The sequence below is a fragment of the Elephantulus edwardii genome, unplaced genomic scaffold, assembly GCF_000299155.1.
Source record: "Elephantulus edwardii isolate Elephantulus edwardi_28Jun2011 unplaced genomic scaffold, EleEdw1.0 scaffold00010, whole genome shotgun sequence".
In the NCBI taxonomy this organism is placed as follows: Eukaryota; Metazoa; Chordata; class Mammalia; order Macroscelidea; family Macroscelididae; genus Elephantulus; species Elephantulus edwardii.
In genome coordinates this window covers 24168943-24184425 of record NW_006399760.1, presented here as the reverse complement: position 1 = coordinate 24184425, position 15483 = coordinate 24168943, and the positions used below count along the sequence as shown (strand labels likewise).

At 39.4% G+C, this 15483-nt stretch overlaps 1 protein-coding gene across 1 annotated transcript in view; it reads right to left on the bottom strand.

The window, feature by feature from the left end:
• Positions 1 to 15483, bottom strand: part of FMNL2 (formin-like 2) — a 375555-nt gene that overhangs the window by 97740 nt on the left and 262332 nt on the right. Inside the window, exons 5-6 of the mRNA XM_006880775.1 lie at positions 12639 to 12722; positions 8779 to 8931 (exon numbers count right to left, since the gene is read on the bottom strand). Of these exons, the coding sequence (XP_006880837.1) occupies positions 8779 to 8931; positions 12639 to 12722 (237 nt within the window). The remainder of the gene's footprint in view (positions 1 to 8778; positions 8932 to 12638; positions 12723 to 15483) is intronic.

Below are 15483 nucleotides of genomic sequence, written 5' to 3'. Positions count from 1 at the left end.
TCAATATTCTTCAAAATTACATGATTTTACCTCTCTCACTAAATTCAAACCTGCAAAGGTAAACACTTGCTATTGACATCAGCACATAAACTTTTCCACATATATGCCACTGGTGGGTTTGTGGTCTTTTAGAAATAGCAGAGCATAAGGTACAGACTATGCAAGCAGAGCTCCAAAATTAAACTGACAAAAGCCAGGTTTTTTTAAATAAGTTGAGCCATTTATCTTGAATAAATACTCCTCAAAATGCTGTAAGCTTTTACCTAATTTCTAGAATTCTGAATAAACTGGATCTGACAATTGGTGCCAATCGTTTTCACTGCTTTTATGGATGAGCCATTTCAGAAATTTTCATTCCATTCATTTCACTGATATTCTGTAACAGACATTTAGAAATAAGTCATTGTTACTCATTCTGAGGGGTGACAATTCCTTTCAGGTGATGGAAACAAACTTAACAAGGAAGTCTCTCTTTGGTGACTCAGTTACTTAGTGCTGTTTTCTTAAGAGTCTTTATGAAGACATTTGGATGAAAATTTTGTAGGGAACTATCAGTTACCACTGAGTTGATGTCAATTCAGAATGATCCTACAGGGCAGAGAAAAACCTGCTCAGTAAAGGTCTTTCCCAAAGTTGTAATCTTTCTAGAAGCAGACTCTCACATCTTTCTCCCACAGAGCAGCCAGAGCAGCTGGTTCAAACCACTAGCTTTTCCAGTTAGCAGCCAAGTGCTTCCTGAAACCATTGTGCCACCAGGGCTCCCTGTAGGGAAACTAGCATCACTCAAATTCTCAGCCTCTCTTCTCCATCAGCTTCAAAAACGGCCTATTTTGCCAAGCATGTGAACTCTAATTCTAAATGTTATCCTAGCATTCAAAGATGAGATCTAATTTTGTGTGAATTCCATCTGTGAATATGGAAAGTAACAGATTGTATAACTGACTTCAGGATCAAAACCAAACCGAAAGTGCTCAACTACTTGTACTAATTTTATGCATGGTGAGGCACATACTATCAGTTACATGTACATGAATAATAAAGAAGGCCTAGGTTAGTTAATAGTAGTATGAGTTATAAGCATTAAAACTAAGAAATTCTCACAAAATAGAGTTTCATAAACTTACACACACCATGTCCTATTCAGTAGTATAATGAAAACTGCTCTCTGTGCTACCTACTTCATGTCTGACAATGAATGTACGAGATTCACTGAGAACAGTAAGAAGCATATAGTGAGACTCCCTCAACCTGGCAGTAGTGTTACAGGAGAGGGAGAAGGCATGAAAGGCCTTCAAAATGGACTTACTCATCTTGATGTTACTCTGAAATTAGTCTTAATACTCATCTATCATCTAAGCATTTGGATATAAAATAATATGCAAGATATCAGAGACACATATGTGTTGAGGACTCTCCTTCATAGGGTCACTATGAGTCGCCTGCAACTCAATGGTACTTAACAACAACAACAACAACAACAAGATATAGAGATAAATAGAAGACTGACAGATAGACAAAGAGAAAGAGACACACATACAGAGATACAGAGAAAGAGAGATGCATGCGTGATTCTCGCTCTGAGATTCTTGTAACCACAGAATGCATATTATGGAATACTGAATGAGTAGTTTCTGAACTGTAGTAAACCAGGTTTTCCTAGCGTTCTGGCATACAGGTTTCACAAAGTTTTCTAGAGAACTTTTATGCCAACATTTGTGAGCTGTGTGCTATCCAAATCCAAATGCCTATCAGCTCCTTACTGTCAAATCAGAGCCTCCCCATAGCTGCCTCTCCAGCAGGTTTTGGGAAGACTGTACCTTGTAACAAGAGGAGACTGTCACTGGTGGATTCAAAAGACCAACAGGTACCACCTTTGGGAAAGCAGCATAACTCACTACAGACCACGGCACTGAAGAAAAGAAAGTGTATGGACCCCCTGAAGAGACCACAGCTGATATCCAAGCAGACATATGCACACCCATGTTTATTGCAGCTTTGTTCACAATAGCAAGGAGTTGGAAACAACCTAAGTGCCCATCAACAAACGAATGGCTAGAGAAGCTGTGGTATATTCGCACAATGGAATACTATGCTGCATTAAAAAACAAGGAACTCATACAATATTATTCAAAATGGTTGACTCTGGAGAACATTATGCTGAGTGAAATATCCCAGTCACAAAAGGACAAATATTACATGATGCCACTGTTGTAGAATGGGACTAACCTCGGGGTTGGGAAGCGACTGAGAAAGATGGGTTCAATAATGTATACTGCACTGAAACAGAGGAGGGAGAAAACTGTTTAAAAGAGATATGTGACTAGGTATTTCTGTCATCACAGGAGTCTAGAGCGAGGGCTACATGGTAGAGGGGACCTGGGGGAGGGTTTGTAAAACAATGAAAGAATCTTTTCTTTTACTTTTCCATAATTTTTGACTCATGTACTTATAACTTGTTAGTTAAATTTGTGTCTTCTAGGTTGCAACACCCCCAAGATACATCTTCAAGGATATGAACATGTACGGCCAAGCACAATCAATAAGAGTGCATCTAAATTCCAAAATCAATCTCCATAATAGTCTATGTGTTTCCTACTGCCAAAGGGGCCCTTTAGAGTAGTGAGAGAAGACCTTCACCCTGAAACCCACAGCGTCCCTTTTCAGCAGGAAGTAGCTAAGAGAATACGCCATCCCCTTTTCCTTATGAATCAGGGTGAAGTCTCTCTCAGGGAGGAGTGATAGGGAATGGCAAAGGACACACCGACAAAGGAGATTAATCAGAACTGACTTTGACAAGCACTGTGGCAATTGGACAATTAAAACAGACATTCGAATGGCGGGGAAGAAGTACAAACTGGGGAGGAGGGTAGAGAGAATGGTGCAGCAATGAAGGAATGAAAACCCAAAATTCCTGTAAATGTTCATTAAAACTAATAAAATTTAATAATAATTAAAAAAAATTTAAAAAAAGAAAGTGTATGGACCCGTATTCTTTGAAAAGTATTTTCTAACAGTCTTATGAACCATTTAGATACCAGACTGAAAACTACCTATAAATAAGGAATAGTCATTAGAACACCTTAAGAAATTAATGTAAGGGCTCAGCCCAACTGGAATCCAAAATCAACTGGGTATGACACACAATCTGGCTGAATATACTCCTCTTTTTTGAGTTTCATGATCTGGATTAATAGAACTCTAACCAAGATTTAGAGTTTCAGGTTTCCTCTCTCTTACCCTTCAGACATGACATCACTGGGGCATACTTTTTTCTATCAATTAAACTCATAAAATACATGATGTTAAAAAATGAGCCAAGCACTTACTTTTCTGACTGTCTCAATAGCCAAAAGAAACAGAGCTGAAATAACTGGATTCAGATCGTTTACAGTGGGGTGGAGGTTGAAAAGGAGACAGAGACAGAAAGTGAAGTAAACAAAACTTTCAATAACCCTTTAAAACAATCTGTTCTTGAACTTCTCTGTTTATCTGTCTATATTTCCCAAGAAAGGATTCAATGACAGCTAGAATAGACCTGTAAATCAAAAGGTCCCAATACAAAGATGTGTATTAAATGTTGACATAATGAACAGTGTGCCAATACACACTGAGAACAGGGAAACATTATTGGTCTTAATTATCAAAAGCATTTGCTACCACACAAACGCTGATTTGTCAGAATACAGCCCTGGGGGGGTAAAGGGTCCCAGGAGACCACTTCACTTTTGTAAGCCTCAAAAATATTTCTAAGTGCACTCCAAATTATTCCTCTCTTCATAAACCTTTAACAGATCATTACCAGTAAGTTAAAATTATAAGTTCAGAGCTTGGACTTCAAAATATTTCATAAACTGGCTCTAAACTATTTCCAGCCAGACTCATCTACTCGTTACCTTTCAAACACCATGCACAGTCAACTCGACCGCTGATCCGCTGATCATATTGTCCTCCCTACCTCTCCTCTTTCATAACCAACCTTCCAGGTCTTAGTCATCCTTGTCCCACATTCAGGCCAATCTCAGGAACTTATCCCAGTTTTTGTTGTTCACTGTAGTCTGAATTTCCATGTTAGTCAAAACTGACTCAGTGGCAGTGGGTTTGGGGTTTATTTTGGTTGTACTCACAGAACATGAGACCATGTGTATGCATGAGGCACAAAAACATATCTTTTCCCAGTCTAATTACAGATCGAAACACTGTAGCACAATGAAAAGAAGGCAGAGGTAATAATTATATCTCCTGAATCTTCCTATTTACTACCATGGTGTCATTTCTTTGAGGCCCAACTTGTTCACCTATAAAATGAGGTTAAAAAAATTCCTAAACTCCACACAATTTTCATTAAAATAGAATACATTTTAAGAAATTCTTCATCAGACTAAGAAATACAACTCATATTAATATATTATTTAGTACATGCAACCTAGGACTCACCAAGTTATCTATTATATATTAAGGGCATAATACATCATGCTGGTAGTGCCACTAGATTATAGATACAGGAATTTGTGGAGTCATTTGAATGTTCACTCCAATCCTGTATAAAAGCATTGTCATGCAGTCAATTTGGACTGAAAATAACCATACGGGGCAGAGTAGAACTGCTCCCATAGCATTTCCAAAAGTGGTAAATAATTTCAGGAGCAGCCCGTCACACCATTTTCCTTTGAAGCAGCTGGTGAATTTGAACTGACAACTTTCTGGTTAGCAGGCAAGCACTTAACCACTGTACTACTGATTACCCCCTACAGTTCCAGGCACTTTACAGAAATTGTTATTTACTCTCCACAACATGGAAGACGGGTTCTAGACCCTGTCATCTTCATCTCCCTGAGAATCTGAGAGAAAGACACCAAGATACCAACTATAGATTATCTTCTTTCTCCATCTTTGCATTGTCTTAAAGAAAGACTTTAGAAAAGTGGAACAAAAGAAGTCACACTTATTCACTGAGGGAAATGCTAGTGGAATCTGCTGGCATCATGTACCTATTAATTGTAATGAAAGCTGTCAGCATTTTCACTAGGAGGACCATTAAAATCAGCTCCAAGATGAAAACATTGAATGTACACTCCTAGCCCAAAGGTCTCTTCTCTTTTTACACCTTCAATTAGTCATTAAAAAATGCAACACTATGGAATACAAGAGCCTAACAATTTCTATTGTTTCTGAATGCAAATATGCTAAAAAAAATTAAAAGTTGATAGTGATAGATTTTTTTTTAGCCAGTCATATTTAGAAAGTATTTTATATAGTTACTGCATTTTTCCACATTCAAGGCTAAATCAAGAGTCCGTCACACTACAGAACACTGTCAACATCCTACTTCAGCAATAATCTTCACTTGTTTCTTATGATTGCCTTCTCCATACTACTTTTCCTCCATTTCTTTATATTCTTTCCTAAATAAGGATTGTGAAAATTTTAATCAGCACCTGCCACTTAATCAGATGAACAAACAGCATTTAAGCCTTGTCAAGGATTTTTGTTAAAAAAAAAAATTCTATTTTCTCACCAAACTTCTTCCATTTGAGGGAATCAAGGACCAGATTGTTCAATATCATGCCACAAGGAAAACCTTGTGATGTCACAAAACACATGATGTCAAACACATGCCTGATAGAATATAGAGGACAACTCCTAAAAATGACAACTCCTGATAATGAACACCATAAAAGAACACAGTCTGTGTCATTATGAAGAGGGAAGATTATCTCAAAGATATCAGAATATAGACCCTCTATAGATCATAATCAGAAGGAGGAGTGGCATCCACTTCCATAATCGCTTGCCTCCGGAAACCCTATGAACCTGGAGAGAGGATGAAAAGCACCCAAGCGTCGAGGACTCTCCTTCATAGGGTCGCTATGAGTCGCCTGCAACTCGATGGCACTTAACAACAACAACAACAACATAGATCATAAATGCCCTCTTCTAGAAAAATTAGCATTTTAAAAATTCACTATACCTTAGAGGTTAAAATTCTTAAAATTGGGACTCATAATATGATAACAGAATGTATGGGAGTTTAAAAGGCACTGTGGACTTTATTCCAATAGAGAGTGGTATCTTTAAAACATAAGGTTATCATATTATAGCATGGATGGCAGTTGTAATGTCCTTCCACCATGCACTCTGGGTGTCATTTTCACCCATGACTTACGAGATGTGCCAGGTTGAAGCCTCATCATCAGTCTGTAAACTGAAGCTGCTCCAGAGGCAACAGGGGGAGAAGCAGCTGTGGTAGCATTGGGACTGAAGATGCTCAGGCAGAGAAACCAATCTGGTGGTGGTGTGAGAGATGAATGAAACCGGAGGACGAAGAGTCCAGAGGACGAGAGAAGACAAAAAGAAGAAGACAGTAAGAAATGAGATGGCAGAACGTAAAAGACCCAAGAAAGCAAGTCAAAAGGTGAAATGAGGAAGAGGAGGAAAGTAGGAAAGGGGAGAGAAGGAGGAAGAAAGGGGGGGGGAGGTGAACAATCTTAAGAAATATGGGAAAACAACATGTACCACATGCCTGTCCTCTGATTTCTTGTTTTTAAGTCACAGATCTATCAAATGACAAAGTACAGAATTTGAAACCAGACATAAATCCATTAACACAGAACCAGAGTATAATTAACATGCATTGTTCGAAGCGGGGGGGGCAAACTCTGAGTTCAAACTTCAGGTCAAGTGGCATGAACAATCTTGCCATATTGACTTTCTTGAGTTACTAGACACCATGAAGCAGAGGCAAAGGAAATTCAAATGTGCCACTCCTGAATTTGAAATTAATCAAACGCAAACAAAAGACCATGATGTTGGTTTCTTAGTTGGTCATCTTCAAGCACATCTGCCAACCAGAAATTGCATATAGCTGTGTTTTTGCAAGACTGCTTTCATACTTTCCATCTTTAATGCTAATTTAAATTTACTGATAGTAGACTAAGGTGCGCCTGATACCGGTCATGGTATTTGCAATCGCTTGTTATGCATCAGAGAGTTGGACAATGACTAGGGAGGACAGAAGGAGAGTGGATGCTTTTGAGCTGTGGTGCTGGAGAAGGGTACTGAATGTACCATGGACTGCCAGGAAAACAAACAGATTCATCTTGGAGAGGATTAAACCAAGCTACTCCTTGGAGGCAAGGATTCTGGGGCTTCGTCTGACATACTTTGGACATGTTGCCAGGAGGGACGGGTCCTTGGAGAGGGACATCATGCTTGGGAGGGTGGAAGGACAGCGCAGGAGGGGAAGACCCTCTATGGATGGATTGATTCGGTGACTGGGGTAATCGGGATGGGTGTGTCAGAGGCGGTGCGGTTGGCACAGGATAGAGCAGGGTTTAGAGCTGTTGTGCATAGGGTCGCTATGAGTCGGAAATGACTCGATGGCACATAACAACAACAACAGCTTGAACTAACTGTGAAGCCGATAAACCCACCATTCAGTGTGATTCCTCTCTTGTAAAGCCTCCAATATTTTCCTGACTCTTCCAGTATACTAAAAATACACTGTTTTTACGTGCCATCGAGTCGGAATCCAATCACCCTCCAGTGGGTTTCAGAGGCTGTAAACTGCACGGGAGGAGACTGCCCATATTTCTCCACAGAGCAGCTGATGGTTTCACTCTACCTACCTTTGAGTTGGTAGCACAACTGCTTGCCACCAGGACACCAGAACTTCATGGAAATAATGTATTCTTCAATAATTTTTAAAATACACAAAATTTATTATTAATTAGAAAAATGAATTGCCATTAAGGCAGTAATCGTCAAATGCATGTTGCTTTCTAATATCATATTCCAGTAAGGAAAAATAAAGAAACTCAAAATACACGTCATAAATTGAACCCTTTACATACAATTAGAGGTTATACTAGTGGTGGAAGCTTCCATTCAAGTCTCAACATGATCAGCACTCATCCACACTTAGCATGGTGCTATTTCAGAGAGCAGAAACTATTTAGGGACTCCTCCAAAAGAAACAGAATGTTTATAACTGAATCACCTCCATGCTAAGAAACACTGCTTAAAGGCATCCCATTAACACAACTGTACTAAAGCATTTTGTGCCTATGGCAAAAACACATCCCAAGGGATCAATATGCCACAAAAGACACACCTGAGCTTCTATGGGAGGAAGGGAGGAGGAGAGGAAAAGGGCATAAATGGCAACAAGGGGCTCTTTAGGTTCTCAAATCTTCTACCCAGGAAATCTGCCTAAATTGCTTTGTCAAGATCCACCTGCTTATTCTGGGTTATTATCACACGTATAATGCCTAATCATATATTCCTTTTAAAGAGTTCTTTAAAAAAATAAAAATAAAAATCCACCTGCTTTCAGAAACTCAAATGCCTAGGGGGGATTGCCTGTGAAATCATTTGGCAGTTAATTTCCCCCCACACTTTCTATGTTGAATATTCTAGTCTAGTATTATCAGAAACTAATATAAGTTATTGGAGTGGCATCCACTTCCTAAAACACATGTCTCTGGAAATTCTATGAACTTGGAGAAACAATGATAGCTATGGAAAGGCATTAGGTCTTCTGTTCATGGATTCGCTATGAGTCGACCTCGACTTGACAGCAATCAACATTAACAACAACAATACAAGCTATACAGTACATCCAAGTGATAAACCATGAACAGCTAAAGAAACATTCACATGGAATCTATGAAAAGTGTTGCATGGTTAAGATAGACCAATACATCATCCAATATCATCAAAAGATACAAGGAACACTTGGAGTGTATCTTTCCGAATTGGCTTCCTGATTAAAGAACTCACCGTAGCGCAGAATGCCTTCCGGAGCGGGACACACTGTTGCCCACGGGTGAGGGCAAGTTACTCCCTCGGTGCAGGTCCTCGATGGACCGACTCCAGGGCTTGGATTTGTCCATGGAGCTCTCCACAGTGCTTTCCACACTTTCAAAGTCAAAGCTAAAACAAAACACAGACACCACTGAAGGTTCAAAAACTCATATCCACACAAACACACTGGTGTGCACAACTCACTCCTCCCTGTCATACATCTGCACTGTAATATGAGGACTCTGCAGAAAAAGAAAATTGAACAGGAGATACAAAAAGAATTGCCACAGGCTCCCTGTGAGCTTCAAAAAACACAGGACAGACCCTAAATTTGGCAAAAAAAGAACTAGAGAAATGCAAAAATTAAACAGTGCTGTATTAATTGAATCTCACTACGAGGCATGCTAATTTAACCAACTGCTAATACTGCAACTGTGGAAGGGGAGGGGCAAGATCCGACAGCTGTCTTCATTTTGCTTCAACAAGTCAATATGGTAGGCTTAGACTAATTTATTCCTACCCACCAATTTTCACTAAGTATCTTCTCCTAGTATGCTGGCAAGTGTACTTTTCCAACCATATGTGATGTATTACTATCGAAGCCATTGGGTTTGCTTTGATTTTTGAAATCTCTTCACAATGTGGTCCTCTTTAAAGTAAGATGGTTGTTTCTCTGACATTTTTGAGGTTATTACTCATGTTAGCCATGTTAGAATAAACGGCAAGTTAAGTTGCTCCTTCTTGTATAATTTCAGGAACAAAGTTTTTAAACAGACAGGGCTTTGTGTTCAACGCATTTTTCCCCCTCCTCTCAATGTCAGTAATTCTGTTTTCCAAATAAAAGGAAAGAAAAAAGATATTATTCATTGTTTCTATCCACAGTTTCACCAAACACCACCTGATCATATAATACAGCAAACAGAAAGCAGCTTTAGCATTCATTTAACAAGGAATGCCCTCTGGGAAAATCGAGAGCCTACTGTAGAAGGAAGAGCACTAATAAATAATACACACTTCAGCTAAAACTTAGGATCGCTGAAATATGTTAAGATGGGCCCATTAGCAGAACACTAGGTGATGTGCTCCATCTAATAAATGATCATCCAGAGAGCAGAGACTGTTATACACATACAGTGTGTGGATCTGACCACAGGCACTGTGGTCATCCCACTGGATGCAGGCTGGAGTGCTTATCAGGAAGGATGAAGAAATGCCTAAACCAACTATGGCCTTAAATACCAAAAAAAAAGAGAGAGAGATTGGAGACAGTAAGGCAGGGTGACATTCTAAGTGACAGAAGAGACTCTCCTAAACCATTTATGTCGACTGTATTTATGAAAACAGTATTTTATTCCTCTCAGCCTGCCTTTTTTCTAATGAGAAGAAATGCTTTTATTTCAGGGATGGTATACAGCCATTGTTTCACATCTCAAGGGTTAGGAAATTATCGAATACTACAAAATAGTAGACAATATTTTCTGCAGATTTGTTTCACTAAAGAAGTAACATACACATAGAGTTCCGGTCTTGTGTTGGCTAGCAACTTAGACTCAGGAGTAGAAGTCCCTCCCATTGGTACTCTTTATCGTGTCATTCTTTCCCGTTACCATTACTCCTGAAGTTACTTGGTTGGTAGCTGCCATCGAGTTGAGTATGACTCATAGCTCCATTATGAGCAACAGACCTGAGCCCTGTCCTACCCTCTGCCATCTACATCATCTCTTGGGCCCACCGGTGCAGTCCACCTCGCCAGAGGTCTTCCTCTGTCTTTCCAAGCATGATGTCCCTTCTCCTAACAACATACCCAAAGTATCTTGCCTCCAAGGAGCACTGTGGCTGCACTTTTCCAAGATATATCTATTTGTTCTTTTGGCAGGACCTTCCCTAATTCCATAAACATTACTCAAGGTTTTAAGATAAAGACTCCAGATTTTTAGATAAAGAGCAGGTTGAAATTGTTTTGTTATTTGATACAAAGTATACAGAAAGTATATACAGTTTTAGACATTAATACCTAAGAGGCATCCTTTAGATCAGGCTATAAGAATTAGATTTACATGTCAGAGAAATTTCACAGGAAGTTTGGTTACTGTGTTTTTTTTCTTTGTCTATCGCTATGCTATGAGTCGCAAACGACTCAACGGCACATAACAACAACAACAACATCCCATAAAAAGCAGGAGTGGCATCCACTTCTGAAATGGCTTGCCTCCGGAAACTCTATAAACAGTGCTCAGGCCTTTCATTCATAGGGTCGCTAAGAGTCGTCTACGACTGATGGGACCTAACAACAACAACATCCCATAAAATGTATGTTGTTGTTGTTAAGTGCCATAGTGACCCTATGAACAAAAGACCTGGACACCTGTAAAATTTTCATCCTTTCTCGAGGTTCTTAGGGTTTCCAGAGGCAAGCTATTACAGAAGTGGATGCCACTCCTGCTTCCAAGATTGTTTTAATCGGGGAGCTCCGCCAAACACTGTCCACCATTATCGCATTAGACACATCAGTGTCACAGTGTTCAGCTTCACAGCAACTATGAGTTACCTCCATATAGCAAGTGGACAGACCAGGGTTATTCGACCTAGAAGAATGTTTTACCAAAAACAAGTAAAGGCAGGCCTGAGGGCTGCGGATTAGAGCCACTCACCTTTGGCTTGAGAGCATGACTTTATACAAAAAATGTATTAGCAGGACTAAAGCAAAAAATACCTCACAGAGCCAGTTTCAGTTACTACTTCAGTTTCAGCATCCTTAGATTACTAATATTCTACCTGATTAAGCCTTGGGACTTTCTGCATTAAGTCATAAAAAACAAGTTACAGCTTTTGAAAGAAAACATGAGGAACAAAAACTCCACCTAGACTGAAAAGTCTTTGTATCGAATTAAACACTTACTACCTCCCCAGTCTGTCTGTAAGAGCAGATCTCAACATGAATCCCACCTTTTATTAAGATTACTTTTTTAAAAATTTTTTCTTTATTTTTATTGTATTATTTTTTACGTGTATCATCAAATCAGATCTGACTGGTACAGGAGGAGATTGCCCCCTCCTTCTCCAGCAGAGCCTCTGGTGGATTAGAACAGCATACCTCTGCGATTGCAATGCAGCATCTTGCCACCAGGCCACCAGAGCTCCCTAAGATTACTTTTTGATGAAAGAAAGAAATATGGAGAAGAACAGGTGAAGTCCTATTGTAAATAATTTCAGAATTCTAACAAATAGAAGGATGTTAAGGGGAGGGGAAAAAGGCATAATAGGCATAATCAAATAAACTGGATTTTTTTTCCCTCTGTTCTAGTTTTGTAAGGAAAGGCCAAAGCAATGCAAATGCACATAAAGTAAAACCAAAAAGCTTCATTACCTCAGTTACTCAGTTTCACTATTCATACATTCATATTTACTTTTAAAATCTCTTCCTGTGTATTTAATAACAAACAAGTATCAGTTTTTAAAAAAAATGCAAACGGTGGCAGTACTTTTCTGACTCTAGCTTACTTCACTCAACAATACATCATAAACCTCTTTCAGTAACTATTCTACTGAATTCTATAAGAATCTAAATAACTTAAGCCCTAAAATACTTCTTTATAAAATAAGCACTTGTCTAAGGGTTATTTTTGATCACCTGTCTTATTTCTGCCTTAAAAACATTTCTAATACCAATTATGTGATTTGTTTTTAGTTACATAAACAGACACAAACCTTCCTCAACACTACCCCATCTGCTTCTGGGTTTCCTCCCTGAGCCCTACAGGGTGTAATTTGCCACTGAGCTGCCATTTTCTGCGACCACTCAAAATTCAAAAGCAAACAAGCCAAGCTTTACTTACGTTACTGCGTACTGTGCAAATGAAAGATATTCCACCAGAACATCAAGACCTTTGTTTTCTTCATTCAGAAACTCTCTGACCCACCTGTTGGGGATGGGGAAAAAAAATAATAAAAAATTGGAGCAATACATCTCATGCCCTACCTAAAAAGAATGCAGAAAAAAAGGGGTTGGTTGTGTTGGTTTTTTTACAGTCAGAAATGGTCACTATGAAAGGTGGCCGACGTTCAAGTAGGAGCTTTCAGATATGGCAACTAAAGAAACTACAATATTACAGCATGCAAGAATAAAGAGAAGGGGGAGAGAGGCTAAATACGGGGGGAATGCACCATTTTTTCATTTTACTGCTTGGAGACATAAGATAACCTGTATGACACTTTCTAAAAAGGGAACTTGCTAAGTATACTTCTTTCCACCACAGCGATACACAGCTTGCTAGCTGAAGGAGCCAAGATTACATGGGGAATGAGCAGACTGGGGCCATGACGATATAACCACCGAGACCCAGGCATGATTCCAAATCCCCGTTCATCTCCTTCTTGGCACGTAAAATGGCAGGAGCAACTAAACCAGCCAATGAAAGACCAGTGTTTATGGGTTTCAAGAAATTCAATAGCTATAATAATTTGCTTAATATTTTCCATGAATGTCAAGACCTTCTTAGAAGCTGCCGGCACCCTTTACCACTGTCAAAGCCAACATATCACAAAAATCCTTTTTCAGAATTCTTTTTAAAATAGTATCACCTTGCACTTGAATGGTACGGAACAGTTCACTCATAATTTTTACTGTGTTTTATTTGGTCCTTGTGACCACTCGAATAAATATGTGTAGTTAATACACCCTTAGGTACTGAGGAGTTCAATACCTATTATCCTACTTTAAAGTAGCCTTGGTGGCACCAGTAGTTACAGTGCTTGGATACTAACCCAAAGATCAGTGGCTTGAGCCCATAAGCTAGCTGTCCAATGTGGGTAAGATGTGGTCATCTGAATCTAAAGATTTTTTTTAACCACTATGAGGAGTCCTACTCTGTTCTTACAGAGGCTCACTGTTTAGTCAGAATTAACTCAATGTCAATGAGTCATCTTATTTTTAAGATTCCTCCCATGGAATCAACTGCAAAAAAATTGTGATACCTGGTTACAATTAATGTTTGAAAGTCCTAGTCCTACAAATAAAAAAAATTTTTAAAAAAATTTTTTTTTTTTAAAAAAGGACCAGTACAGTCCTTCAGTGACATTTGGGACACTACTACCAACTGCATTGCAGAACGGATGCCTTATTCCTTAAACTTCATGCCAAGAGGTACACCAATTATGGGTATTTCACCTACTATCAATGCCAAATTTGCTGTTCACAGCTTCAGTTTGCTCGGCTCCACAGTCAACACTCTTGGCACCAGCAGTCAGGAAATCAAAAAGCGTATCGCGATGGGAAAGTCTGCTGTTAGGGACCTCTCTAAGGTACTCAGGAGCAACAGTGTCTCTCTGGAGACTAAGGTGTGCCTGATACAGGCCATGGTATTTGCAATCGCTTGTTATGCATCAGAGAGTTGGACAATGACTAGGGAGGACAGAAGGAGAGTGGATGCTTTTGAGCTGTGGTGCTGGAGAAGGGTACTGGATGTACCCTGGACTGCCAGGAAAACAAACAGATTTATCTTGGAGAGGATTAAACCAAGCTACTCCTTGGAGGTAAGGATTCTGGGGCTTCGTCTGACATACTTTGGACATGTTGCCAGGAGGGACGGGTCCTTGGAGAGGGACATCATGCTTGGGAGGGTTGAGGGACAACGCAGGAGGGGAAGACCCTCTATGAGATGGATTGATTCGGTGACTGGGGTAATCGGGATGGGTGTGTCAGAGACGGTGCGGTTGGCGCAGGATAGAGCAGGGTTTAGGGCTGTTGTGCATAGGGTCGCTATGAGTCGGAAACAACTCGACGGCACACAACAACAACAACATTGCAACAATTGTAAAATAATCCTAGAAACACGTGTGCCCTGAAAGACTAGCAATTCCTTGACATCTTTTGCTTGAAAGAAGATGGAATCCAATGAATTCAGGGTATGTTTTTTGTTTGTTTGTTTGTTTTTCTTTGGGGGTAGGGATTAATTTGTATATTGTTCCTCTTTTCCTCAGCTTCATTCTTTCTTTCAGTTGGTCACCTCCATGACATAATAGGAACCAGAATGGCAGGAAAAGTAGCCCATTTGCCTTGTATTACCCACCTGCAGCACCTTACATGCCACATAAGGTATGCACCTAACTGGCACAAGTAAGCACTGACATTTCATTTAAAGGACCATTAACACTGGGTAGAAACTACTATCAGTTAAGTCTCACAACAACGTGGCTTTGTTACGAGATCTAAACAAAACTAAATGAGCTGGCTACTGGCTGAGACTTAGCCAACCTTTCCAAATGACTACTATATGACCTTGCCATATCTGCTTCTGGATGCTTATTTTCATTTTAATTCTTTTAATTACTCACTATGCTACTGCCAGATCCCAGGAGACACAGTAGATTTTTTTTTAAACTGCTGATAATTTGAAATTTAAAAACAGTAAGTCTTTGTAAAATAATGTAAATCTTGTCAATAACAGTTCCATTTTTTTCAAAAAAGTATTACTTGTGTTAATAAAGGATGAATTATTTTGAAAAAATATACTTCAAATTTACTCATTTTCATTGTTGTTGTTGTTAAGTGCCATTAAGTCATCTGCGACTCATAGTGATCTTATGTACAACAGCTCTGAACCCTGCTCTATTCTGAGCCAGCCTCATCGTTTCTGACTTCCTCGTCCCCATTACCCGTCACTGAGTTCATCCATCTCATGA